General features: G+C 36.0%; 1 protein-coding gene across 1 annotated transcript in view; it reads left to right on the top strand.

Annotated features, from left to right (window-relative positions):
* The window catches only part of LOC136830105 (uncharacterized), a 375,313-nt gene that overhangs the window by 144,017 nt on the left and 216,866 nt on the right, over window positions 1-14,430 (top strand). Inside the window, 7 exon segments of the mRNA XM_067089297.1 lie at window positions 419-556; window positions 804-1,016; window positions 1,304-2,107; window positions 2,352-2,525; window positions 2,926-3,720; window positions 4,340-6,895; window positions 7,098-7,249. Of these exon segments, the coding sequence (XP_066945398.1) occupies window positions 419-556; window positions 804-1,016; window positions 1,304-2,107; window positions 2,352-2,525; window positions 2,926-3,720; window positions 4,340-6,895; window positions 7,098-7,249 (4,832 nt within the window).

Below are 14,430 nucleotides of genomic sequence, written 5' to 3'. Positions count from 1 at the left end.
AAATGCACAAAGATTCTAGAGGAGAGATTGCAATTCTGTGTCTAGGTACAGTTGGTAAATTAATTCGGACTATGGTGCTTATAATATAGTTTGTTGGATACATGTGTATGGAATTTCCTATCATTTTGTTTATTGTATGTATTTTTCTCTGAATTTTTATCTGAAGCAATCTGGGAAATTTAAAAGTTTATATTAGATATTAGTCTTTAATTTATCAGAAAAATTGTTTAATGCCAGTCACAAGAGTTCTACGCTTTTTCTCCATTGGTCTGGTTAGATTACTTAATAATAACAACAACAATAAATGTTTGTTCATAGGATTCAGTTGACCTTTCAGTGTGACGTACTCCAAATTAGGTATTCATTAACACTTCATTTGCTTTGATTTCTAAAACTAAGACAAACATTTTGCTCACAGAGCATGGTGGTAATCGCTCAGAAGACCCTGACGGACCACACCGAGTTTATCACGGCCAAGGAAGAGTTTGAGAGATGGCTGGCCCGTTCACAAGGCACCGTCAATGATTGCCAGGAAGGCTCAGGGTCAGAAGCACAGGTGAGTAAGAAAAAAATTGCAGGTTGACTGAATCTGCGAGTCGCGAATTGACATACACCTTCACAGAAGCACTTGAAAAGTATTGTCCAAAAAATTCACTTGTCATATAGATCAAGCTGGCATAAATGTCGAGCGTGTCTGGATCATTGCTCATAGTCATTAGGGTCAACATTTATTTGATGAACTTGGATAAGTAGAAATGATCCCTTGACTTGCTTTTTAATGATCACCTGCAATGTATCAACAGGTACGCGAAAAACTAGATACTGTCAAGTCAGTTGTAGCAACACGATTGTCTGAGGGTCAGCATTTACTAGGCGTTCTTGCTGAAGCATATACTAGAGCCATCAACCTAACTCAGGTTGATCAACAAGAAGCCATTCGTCAAGAGTTTACTAAGCTTCGAAATGGCTGGGATCAGCTGAATATTTCTCTCAATTCTACACTCTCCAACCTGAAAGTAAGTTATATTTTTTTTTATTGCTGTGAACGAAAGAACCACTGAAGAATTTTAGTAACTTTCGTACAAGAGTGTCCTCTCTTTGGAGAATTTGAAAATATAGCAGTAATGTGTGAAAGTTATTGAAGTTTCCATTGGTTCTTTTAATCAGGTGTGTAATTCGTGCTTGTGAAATTTTGTGGTTATTGTTGTTTTCTGTAGATTCCATTTACCTGTCGTGACTGACGATAAATATCATGAATAACTACTTCAGAACAAATGTCAAGTGGGGAATTCTCTCCTTACAGAGCAGCGTCAGCCGCTGGGAAGAGTTTGGCGAGGCTCAGACAAGGCTGAGTGCCTGGCTAGTGGAACTCGAAGAGCACCTGGTTGAGACCCCAGATTCTAGAGGAGAATTTGCTGAGATGAAGACCTTGCTCGAGCGATACAAACACATCAGCCTCCAGATCCACGAGAAGCACACTGAAGTTCAGAATCTTTCAGATGATGCCGAGGAGTTTGCCAAAAAGGCATCAGATGAGAACATCCTGAACCAGGCCGAAGAAATCGAAACCAAGTGGAATCATCTCAATGACCGGTGCAACGAAATCATCTCGAAACTGGAAGAGGAGATTGCTGACTTCAATGACTACCAGGTTGCTCTGCAAGACACTGAGAAGTGGCTCTTGCAGATCAGCTTCCAGCTCATGGCAGAAAACTCGCTGTACATTTGCAACAGAGAACAAACCGAAGAGCAGATAGAGAGCCATGATGAGGAGTTGAAGGAGATTGTTGAGTACCAGCAGACGCTTGACGAAGTCAAGAATAAGGGTAGAAAGCAGATTGACCGATACATTGGCACGATGCCTTCTATTCAGGATAAAATTGAAAGGCAACTTCACAACATCCAAGAAAGTTATAATTCTCTTCTTGGCACTGCCAATCATATTCAGAAGCGACTCAATGAGTCTTTAGCTAAATTCGAAGAATATGAGGCTACCCTTGAGTCCATCCAGAAGAACCTTGAGGAATGGGAGCCTACCATTATGGAAGAAAATGACACAACTATTCAGACAATGGAAGAGGCCAAATATCATCTGGAATGCACGAGGGTAAGTAAGAAAAAAACTTTTGTTTTTCGTTTCATTGCATTCTATCATCACAGAAACATTTCAAGTCTTTCCCTTGAATTATCATGATTCTTTATTCTTCACAAATGATCGTATTGCTTGTTTAGTGGTCTAAATAGAAGATTGCTTGCCTCATTGCATAGAACTACATTCCTATCTTGCTGCAGTGCTATAATTGCTTATTCAGCTGTCATTATTGTGCTTTCCTTGTTCTCCCCTGTTGCAGTCATGGCATAGCAAGCTTTTGGGTGAAAAATCTCGATTGGCATTTGCTGTGCAAGCCTGCGAAGCTGCTACTGCTTCAATCTCCAGACCAGGATCCCCGCAAGATGTTATTTCACAGTCTATCCCAGAGAGGGAACTGACTGTAAGAGCTAAGCTGGAGGACCTCATTGACCAGGTAAAACTTATTATGAAATGTAATTAGCATTTATAATATCTATCTATATATAATACACACACATATATATATATATATATAATGTGTGTGTATGTATGTATGTATAATCTGTGTTGAAGAGAGAAATTGATTGAGGAACAAGTGCTGTGTGTACATGTTTAGTCTTGATGGTCTCTGAGAAACCATTATTTGCTTTTGTTTACTTTTTAAAAATGTCTGAGCAAATTTTTCTTCAAAGACGTGAAAGTCTTTGAGATGGAAGTATATATTAGCAATACAGTATGTAAATTTTTATGTAGCATTTACTTTCCAGCATTCCCTTATTTTTTAATAGAATTAGAATCTTTGCCTTGTATTGTATCCCATATTCTTACAAAAATTATGTTGAACTTATCATCAGGTACAAGCCCGTGTGCAGACCATCAGCAGCTCCGTGAGTGAACTAGAGGAGCTGGGTCGCCAGAATGATACCATAAGGAAGTGGATTGAGGAATATCACATTATTGTCCAGGACTTCAAGAGTCGACCTGCAAAACTTCGACCTGAAGCCTCAACCACTGAAATATCACAAATGAATGACCTCCGTTCAAAGATCTTGGAGAAGCAGGCCATCTTGGATGAGCTGGAGATCAAGCAAATGAACTTAGCTCCTGATATGGCAGACTCTGACAATCGCGAACAGCTGAACCGCCTGGAGGAAGAAGTCACTATTCTCATAGACAACAGAACTGCAGTTCTTCAACAGATTGAAGAGTACAGAAGCAAACTTCAAATGGTTTACAGTTGGTTTGATACCATCATTAAGCAGTTGGAGAAATGCGACAAGTCAGACAGCCAAGATTCTTTCAGGAAGTCTGAAGAAGTGCAACAGCTGTGGAACCAGTTCGAAGATGCGCATACCCAGCTGGATGAACTGAAGATCAAGGCTGGTGATGTCATGCTAGAACTGTCCAGCTTAGATGTGCAGCAGGTTGAAGAACAGTTGCGATCTGTGGAGAAGAAGTATTCTGACCTTCAGAAGCGTGTGGGTAAGAAGATGCAGGTGATAGAGATGACCCGGAAAGGTTTCGAAGATACAAAGATGGATATTGTCAATTTGCAACAATGGACTAAAGATAAACTTGATTTTATCAGAGAGCCTCCTCAGCTTGGCTACACCAGCAAGAGCACTGAAGTCAAGCTCCAAGAGATAAATGTAAGTTGTTTCTTTGGAACTTTCAATTTGGGTATTATATACTATATATATATCATGAAACTGGGGCCCAAAGGTATTCACTGATTAAATTTCTTAATTGATAATGTAGAAGAAGTTACTGGTGCACATTTGAAATAGAGTATTACATATATCTGTTCACATTGCTGAGAGAAATAAGTAATCATCGCAAAGTAAAGTAAAATATTTTTTCTACATTAAGAATGAGTCTAGAAGTTATATCATCCCTTTTGTTCGCCTCCAGCCTAATGTCACTTTGTGTTTTAAAGTATATACTTGTGTGGTAAATTATGATTAGACATAATTTTTACTAAAAAAATTTGCACATACAAATATATAAGTGTACTTGTATATTAGTCATATGGATTTATATTATATTGTTCTTATTTAAACTGTATAGTAAATAAAAGTAGAATGGTAAACAGGTAATGTTCATAAATCTATGAAGACTGTATAAATTTATGCAGAACATTTAGAATATAATAGTGGTTCATTCATTATATAAAAGGGACTGTGATAGAAGACTAATGGGCTATACAGTTATACAATTTCAAGGGTGATATTGTGATTCTCAAATAACTTCTCGTTCTTGTTTCTTTAGAATCTCGTCAAAGAAGTCTCAGCCAAGAAAATGCTCCTTACTCAGCTTGAAAAGGCTGTTGAGAACCTCAAAGGTGACGTAGAAGACTCAGAACTGGAAAATCTTGACAACATTCTTAGTAAAACTACAGAGGACCAGGGAACTCTTCATACTCACGTCATGGAAGTCAAGAATTCCATGATAGCATCGTATGAGGAACGGCGCAGTTTTGAGCAAGTGTTGGAGGAAGTTAAGGCATGGTTGACGCTCAAGAATGATGAAATTGTTTGCCCCGATGTCCTTCCACTCAAGTCTGAAATTGCAGAACGTATTGTCGATAAATACAAGCGCTTTGACACTGAGTTACGGCAGTATGCAGATACCAATGTGGCTGGAGCCAAGAGACAAGGAAGTGCTTTGTACAAAGATTGTTCTGATGAAGAAAAGAACGAACTGCATGCCATCCTAGAAGATCTAGATGAAAGGATGAACAGCACACGGCAAACATTGTCCGAAACAATTAACTTCCTTAACAATTTGCTTGATGCTCGCAAAGAGTTTGAAAAGGAAGTTGACATTAGTCAAAAGTGGCTCCATCAAGCCGAAGTCGCCATGCAGACAGACATCAGGAGTCTCAATACTGCTGATGTTTTAGCTGAACAGCTCAAGAAACTTAAGAAGATGGAAGATGAACGGGATTCATCAAACAAGAGAGTCATGGATATAGCTAACATGTGTGAAGAGCTCCTGCCATATCTCACTGAGTCTGACAAATTTGGTCTTGGGGAAACTGTCAGAGACCTTCAGGATAAGACAACCAGGATCAATTCTTCAATTGGTGATAAGACCGAACAGGTTCGCAACACTATAATGCAGCAGAGACGTGCTACTGAACGCATTGTTCAGTTCACTCAGCATTTCTCTTCTGTCCAGAAAGAGATTAAGGTTCTGAACAAGCCAGTTGGTCATACTCTTGAAGATTCACAGGAACTTTTGACCTCCTATCAAGATGCTCTTACCAAACTTAATGAATTCAGGAAAAATATGGATGAGGCTTCTGGTTCTTCAGAAATGAGTGCTGGAGAAATGAGGGACGTTAATCAACAGTATCATGAGCTTTCATCAGTGATTGAAAGGCAGATAACCAGAGTCCGTCAGCAGATCCTTCTAAGGCAGCAGTATAACTCTCTTATCATTGAGATCAATGGCTTTGTTAATCGGTATACAACTGTAGTTAAAGATATTGAGCAAACAGAAAAGACAGTAACTGACAAACTCAAGAAGTATAGTGATGTCATCACTAGGATTCAAGAGTGTGAAGCTCAGCTAACGTCAGCACAAGACAAGGGTGCGATGATAAGTCAAGAAGGTACTGCTGAGGACCATAATGCTATTACAGAACAAATACAGGCAGTTAAGACATCTTTAAGTGGTCTGAGACGTGAGGTGGAGAGGAGATATTCAGAGCATGAAGTTACTGCTGAAACGCATAAGCGTATTCAAGCTGAACTGAATATGGCTATGGAATGGCTGTTTGAACAAGAATCTGAGATGAAGACTCGGCCACTTCTTACACTGGATGTTGAGAGTGCAGATGAGGAGCTGGACAGCCATGAAGAACTAGCTGCTGACATTGAGGAACAGCTAAAGAAAATTCGAGCCATTCAGGAAAGGGCTAAGAGTGAATCTGGTTTGCCATATATTCTTCAAGAAAGACTATCAGAGGCTAATATGGTTGTTTCTACATTCCCCCTTGAGCTTGAAAGCAGACTGAAGTACTTAAAGGATGCAAAGATGTTGAGAATTGATTATGAAGACTTTACAACAAAAATTAGCAACTGGATAAATGAAGCACGTAAACGTATTATAGATGAAGATGGTGTTGATTATGAGAATGTACGGTCAGAACTGGAAGATCATTTGGCATATTTCTCAAGCGAAAGGTTAATTGGCGAATCTCTTGAACAACTAGGAAATATTGCTGAGAGAATTGTCCCATCACTGACAAATGAAGACCAAGAGGTATTGACAGAAGAACTTGCAAAACTCACCAAAGACCTGGATGATGTAACCAAAGCAGCAAGGGATCATAAGGCTCACCTTGAAAAGAGCGTGCAGCTTGCAACAGAATACAACAATCTTCTGGAAAAGGCTAAGGGGCTTATCGGAGACATTGACAGCAATACCCTTTATGATGATAGTGCCATTAATGTAGCAGCGCTTCGCATCAACTTACAGAGGCTGGACGAAGAACGAGTTCGCCTCTACGACAAGAGTCACATCATCCAAGACTACACTGAAAAGTCCAATGAGCTTCTTCAGCAGGCTGTGAAATCAAATCAGATATCTATAGGTAACCAGTTGCTCCAGATCACCAAAGACTGGAAGACCTCCTTAGAAGAAATGGACAGTCGCAGGGAAGCTCTGTCTTCTCTCATAAGTCAGTGGCAGGACTACGACCTGGCAGTCCGAAGCCTCGAGGTCGGGTTCAACAACCTTGAACAGCGCCTCAACAAGGAGCTTGACCCAACAACCACAAATGACTCTGACATCGATACTGTTAAAGCCACTGTCCAGGTAACGTTCAGACCATTGTTTTTATTGTACAGTGAAATCTAGTATGCTACTTGATAAGACCCTGTAGTAAAGTAATGCAGCATTGTATAGTCTTACTGTCATTCACATTTTACACTGGAGCCATGCTACTGCAGACTTCATTAATGTAATACATTGATTGAACCCATGCCATCAACTTACCTCTCCTCTTCCTTTCAAACAGTCTTTGGAGGAAGAAGCTGAAGAACTGGGGGAGGAAGTAGAGGGTCTCCAGAAGAGGTCCGAGGGCGTCCTGTCGTACTTGCACACCGTCAGCGCCGTGGCCTACGCCAACGTCAAGGGCAACCTGGAGAGGCTGGTCCGCCGTCATCCGGAGTGAGTACCCTAATTGATACTTCAACCAGTGACACATAAAATACTTTAAATTAATATACAGCAAATATAATAATTGGCACTGTATATTGACTGAAATGGCAGGAGTCAACTTCAAGTTAAAATGTCAGAGGTGGAATGTATTAAACGCCTACGTTTTTTAAATATAAAAAAATAACTCTTAAGATCTGTTTTACTCTTTTATGTGTCAGCGGTTCGTTTGTGTATGAATGTACGTATGTATAAATTCATACATACGTGCATGAATGCATTGCAGTTTGGATACGAAACGTTAGTACTTGTTGCATTCACTTTTTCATCCACATTTTAGATAGGTGAGACTCATACATTATGACACTGTATTCGAGTTTGGCATCTCATGCGTTGGTAAATCTGGATTTGCATTCCATTGATTGGTGAATACGGATTTGCCTTCCGTTTATTGGCAAATCCACGTTTGCATTTCGGTTTTTGGTAAAGCTGGATTTGCATTTCATATCCGGTAAATCTGGTAAATGGATACTTCCATTCGTTATGACAAATCAGGATTTGCCTCCTGTTCAGGGATGAATTCATATTTGCGTACCATCTATCGTTAAATCCAGGTTTGCTTTGCATTCATCGGAAATCTGAATTTGCATCCCGTTATTGATAAATTCGAATTTCTACCTGCTGCTAGATGGAATTTGCATCTCGTTTATTGATAAATTCTGATATGTATCATTTTTATTCGGTTATAAATCCGTATTTATATCGGTTAGGGACACATTCATATTTGCATCACGCTTATTTATGAAGCCGACTTTGCGTTCCGCTTATTTATAAATCGGATATTGAAAAATTCGGTTTGCACCCCGCTGATGCAAATATGTAAATTTGCACCCCGCTGATGCAAATATGTAAATTTGCATCCCGCTCGTGGACGAATGTGGTGATTAGTATTTTCTATAGATTTAACCGCATGAGGGCATCATCTCTAATTCAGTGAAAATACAGAAAGTTAAGTCAGTCTTTGACGTATATATTCGATGAAGGAATAGCTGTGAAAAATTGTAATAATAATAATAATAATAATAATAATAATAATAATAATAATAATAATAATAATGAAAGAAAGATTCTAACTATCTTCAGATGTTATTATTATTATTATTATTATTATTATTATTATTATTATTATTATTATTATTATTATTATTTTGTAGTAGAATTATTACCACAAAGTAATGATAATATAACGAAAATTGGCAATTGATATTGGCATTTATTTTCTACTCATCTGTCATTGTTATCATCAAACCTCCACGTTCCGTGATTAGCTTTGTCGTCATTTCTCTTTCTCTTATTCTCTCTATCTATCCACATCTCAGAAAGTTCCGCATGGATTTCAATGAAAATTCGTGATGGGGTGGGCCAGGTGCCGAGGAAGATGTGTGTGGATTTTGAAAAATAACAGAGTTATGATCCTGGACTTATTTTGTTCCCTGGGGACGGGTCCAAATTTTGTACGTGTTGGTCCTTCCAAAAATAAATAAATAAATAGTTGTGTGTCAAAAGAAATGGTAATCAGCTGTATAACTTTTGTACATTTTCTTTATTTGGTGGGTGAGGGGGAATTTCCATAAGGGTCTTTCAGAAATGTTTGTGTGACTTCAAAATAAATAACAATAACAAACGTTATAGCTTCTGTGGTTCTAAATTCTGCACATATAGACGAAAGTATTAGAAAACCAGTCTCATTTTGGTCCTTCCAAAAAAAAAATAATAATACTAAAAATGGGAAGTGGTATAACTAACTTTTGTACTCTTTCCTTTATTTTTTGGAATTTCCTTATGGACCTACCGAAAAATGTGTATAAATTAATAATATAATAATACAAGTTGTATATAACTTTTATACCCTCGTCTTTATATAGTTATTTATTTATTTATTTGATTTTATAATTTACAATCATGGGGTAAGTGATGGCATGTAGGTACCTACCCACACCCATCACCACAATCCCCCTCCCCTACTCCCCCTCTCCCACCCAAACCCATCAAACCAATTTCCCCTTCCTTCCTTCCTAAGTTACTGGGTAATAAAAAGATTGATTGTGCAACCTTTTGCAGACTGAAGGCTGTCCTCCATTACGGCGTGAAAATTACAAAAAGAAAAAGAAGAAACATAAATGCTTAGGTATTATCCGAAGGTTAACTTTAAGTACGGCTATTATGATGGATTGTGCCTAAGCTTTCACAATGCATTCGGTAATCGTTTATGGAGAAAAATATGAAAATTTGTTTGAGAGAAAATGCTGATTTTATGAAGGGATTATAAATGCCATTTCGTTTTCTTCAATCCTATTTGAATTGAGGTTTATTTGGTATTTGTTCACTTTTATCTCGTGTTTTTTTTAAACTTAATTTAAGAGAAAGTATAATTTTTAAAAGTTTTATTTCATTTTGCATCTTTTGACGAGACGTGTCTTTCGGAAAATAATGCTGCCTGTTTTCGTGATGCGTTTAGATTACTGTGCATTCGTAGCTTACATACACTTTTATATGCATACATTCATACATACACCCAAACGTGCACACGATGATATATATATATGTATATATATATATATATATATATATATATATATATATATATATATATATATATATATATATATATATATATATATATATATATATATGTGTGTGTGTGTGTGTGTGTATGCATACATGTTTGTGTGTATACTTTTTAAAATAAAACAGTAACAATATGTTTTGCCTGTCAACGCCTTGACATAACTCAGGGACGAGGGGGGAATTCACAAGAAAGCAGAATTGCAGTAAATTACAACGAGTTTCATAAGACAAAAGACCCAAGCGGTTGACCACATAATTTAGTTTATGCTTAATACATATTTTCACTGCACATGGCTCATCCAACGTTCAGCAGTTAAAAGTATGAATGTAGCAGTGACCATTGGGTTGGTTATTCTCTGGAGCTAACTTTTTTTTAGGGAAAGTGCCTTTGTGTTGAGAGGTTTATTGTATATACACGCGTGTTTATAAAAATTGTAAGCTGGCTTTGTGTTGAAAAGTTCATTATATGTAAACATGTTTATAAATATTTTAAGCTGGCTTTATGTTGAAAAGTTTATTGTATATACACACGTTTATAAAAATTGTAAGCTGGCTTTGTTGAAAATTTGCATATAAATACATGTTTATAAAAAAATGTTAGTTGGCTTTATGTTGAAAAGTTCAATATACACACACGTTTATAAAATTTTAAGCTGGCTTTATTTTGAAGAGTTTATTATAAATACACGTTTATAAAAATTGTAAGATGGCTTTATTTATAAAAGTTTATTATAAATACACGTTTCAGAAAATTGTAAGCTGGCTTTATTTTGAAAAGCGTATTATAAATACGCGTTTATAAAAATTGCAAGCAATATATGTGGACCAATATTACATGCTTAATTTGTTCTTTGAAGCCAAACATACCAGATTATTTTTGGTATTTCTTAGAAAGTTGCGTAGGTGTTTTTTTTTTTTTTTTTATCTCAGAAGCAAATTATGTATTTATATTACTAAGACAACTTTCAGCACTGCACTTGCTTTAATTGATGTTTGTGTATACCTTGATTACAATAATAATGTATAATGTCTTATATTTTTATTACTTTTATATTATGTTTTTATTAATTTTATTTATTTTCGGCTTTGTTGCCTATTGTGTTTTAGAGTTCAGCTTATGCTAATAGATGATACGAATCCATAAGTGAGCAAATAAATGAATAGATAGATAAATTTGTAGTTCAGTCAATAAAGTCATTATCATTCCTAAGAATACAGGTGTACTCTCTAATTAGAATATATTAGGCCTAACTAACGCTCATTAGAATTAGGCCAGAGGAATTCTGGGAATTTATAAGGTTCTAGTGATTAGCCAAAGCTACAGGTGACGTTGGGGATTATCAAGTGTTTACAGTAAACCTCTTTAGATTTTCCATTTTAGCTTTCTGTAAAAGAAAATTGTTGAGATGGCTTTTCGTTTGTCCGTCCGCCCTCAGATCTTAAAAATTACTGAGGCTAGAGGGCTGCAAATTGGTATATTGATCATCCACCCTCCAATCATCAAACACCCTAAGTTGCATCCCTCTAGCCTCAGTATTTTTTATTTTATTTAAGGTGCCAACAACATAGGCCACCACCGGTCTGTGGCTGCTAGTTTCATGGTCTGTGGCTGAGAGTTTCTACAGCATTATACGTTGTGCAGAAAACTCGGTTGCGCAGTTTTTACTTGTACATTCAACCATAGACTCCAGATTCCGTGGTCCCAAGCTTTCATTAGCATTACGTGTTTAGGATAGGGTCGTCTGTTGCCCAGTTAAGATTTGGGTGGCCTAATTTTTTAGAGATTTTTTTTTTTTTTTTGCGTAAGGGAACCGAACCAAACGTACTGGACAGGAATGCTGGCAAAAGCGTTGCGTCATTTGGTACGGGTCAAGGAGTATATACAGTACGTGAGTTTATCGTGAAACAGTTCCCTGAATTTCGACATTTGTTTATTTAAGAGGAGATTATAACGAAGATGTTTTGAATATTCTTTGCACACAAACACACACACACACACTATATATATATATATATATATATATATATATATATATATATATATATATATATATATATATATATATATATATATATATATATATATATATATATATATATATATATATATATATATATATATATATATATATATATAATATATATATATATATATGTGTGTATATATATATGTATTTATTTATTTATATATATATATATATATATATATATATATATATATATATATATATATATATATATATATATATATATATATATGTGTATGTGTGTAAAGATTATTCACAGATTCTTCATTAAAATTTCTCTTAAATAAACAGTGCGAGATTCTGAAATTGTTTTATATATACATACAGTATACATGCACACACACATACACCTACACACATGCGTATATATATATATATATATATAAATGTATACATATATATACACATACATATACATACAAAATTCCTTTGCTCTAGGAAGTACTTCAGCTAATGAGAATTTGGTTTCCTGACCAGTCGTGTCTTTTCCGACATCTGTTGTTCAACCATTTTGTTACCGTGCATACATTAAGAGTCTCCCTGTTATGATTTATGAAGAAACCTCTAATTTGTACATTTTATGCTTCCCACAGTTTTCACACGCGCATAACAAGCTTTTTTTCTCTCTCTCTCTCTCTTCTAATAACTGATCTCTTCCTCCTGTATTTCACATTACCTTCTGCTACTTCTTTCAAATGAACACCATGTTCGTTGGAAGCTTGAATTTCAAGTCAGTGGCCCCTTTGGTGGGCTTCTTCCATATGGATAGGTTTCATCTTCTGAGTAATAATAATAATTCCTTTATTTGAAGTTGTATTTGCCTCATTTGGCTAAGCATGTGTGTTTGTATTTATGGTAGTGGGTGCATTTAATTAATCGTACAGCTTTTTACTGATATATGTATAACAGTTAAACCACGAATTTTGGCTGATTGATGCAACCGTGATCCCTGAAAAATTTATGCATTAGTATGCATATATTTATTTATTTATTTATTTATTTATTTATTTATTTATTTATTTATTTATTTATTTATTTATTTATTTATTTATTTATTTATTCATTTATTTATTCATTTATTTATGTATTGGTGTGATCTGACAGCGTATGATTCACGTATGAATGTGGTCATTAAAAATAAGAATAAAAAATTTTTAACTATATTTTTCAGGTAATAAATAATACCCCGGAATAGTAGGAAAAATTTGGCACACTTACAAAGTTAGGCTCAAAAACCTTTAACCTTTAAACCTACTTACATTGTATTCGTGTGGTTTGGCTGTATACATGGATACATGTAACCTCCAGCATACTGGCGCATGCATGCTTACTTCCATGAGTACAAAAAGTTTGTTTGTTGTCTTACTAGGTAAGTATGTATGTACACATGCGTAAGAAAAGAAAAAACATGCATTAAACGAAGGGTATATATAAATGAACTAATTGTTTACTTTTGTTGCGTTACCTACATACTGAAGCAAAAAAATGTCATAACGGCCCTCTAAATTTTTTGAAATTTATCAGCCGAAATTTACGGTTTAACTGTTCCACATAAATCAGGAAAAAACGTATATTTCGCTTTAGACGAAGGAGCATTTTGTTTTCATGTAAAAATACTAACATATAAATTTTACATAAAAGGAAAATACTAACTTTTCACTTTAAGTGAAAACAGGCATTTGACCTCTGAAGAAGATGAAAAGATACGCATCTTAGTTTTGGAAAAGATGAAAAGATTCGCATTTTAGTTTTGAAAAAATGAAAAGATACGCATTCTAGTTTTGCGAAAGAAGAAAAGATACGCATTTTAGTTTTGCGAAAGAAGAAAAGATACGCATTTTAGTTTTGCGAAAGTTGACAAGATACGCATTTTATTTTTGAAAAGATGAAAAGACTCGCATTTTAGTTTTGAAAAGATGAAAAGATGCGCATTTTACCTATGCAAAAGATTGAACGGTACTCATTTTACCAGTCTGAAAAGGACGAAAGTTTAGCCTGTAACTTTTCACAGCAAAAAAAAAAAATATCTTACTCTAACAAAAAATTACTAACCAAATACAAGGCAATTTAACGAAAAACTTACTCTTACAAAAAAATTACTAAACAAATACAAGGCAATTTAACGAAAACATCTGGCCAGTTGTTAACGCCGTCAAACAATGAACATCAACAAAAACATTTTCCATGCTAAAACATTCTCCTCTCAAGCACAACAAACAAACATCCCTTTCTTTGTTGGTGGCACTCACGACGGAAACATGTCTCCAGTCTCGTAATTGTTGCGCGGTCACCGCAGATGGCACCATTGTGGCACTGTGGCACCCCTGCCTGCCCGGGCATTGGCGCCGCCGCCGCCTTGGGAGCGTGGCATTCGAGTGCCAAGTCCTGACCAGACCTCTGGTATCTCAAGTATTCTTTACTCTGCAACATTCGCTTACTACGTCTTTGGCACCTAAGAGTCACGCCTACCCCTCCCCCCTCTCTCTCTCTCTCTCTCTCTCCTTCCCCCCTCCCCTCCCCCCTGGCACTACTCTTCTA

Source organism: Macrobrachium rosenbergii, chromosome 46 (genome assembly GCF_040412425.1).
Source record: "Macrobrachium rosenbergii isolate ZJJX-2024 chromosome 46, ASM4041242v1, whole genome shotgun sequence".
In the NCBI taxonomy this organism is placed as follows: Eukaryota; Metazoa; Arthropoda; class Malacostraca; order Decapoda; family Palaemonidae; genus Macrobrachium; species Macrobrachium rosenbergii.
Note: the sequence above shows the minus strand (reverse complement) of the source record. Positions and strands in the feature narration are given on the sequence as shown.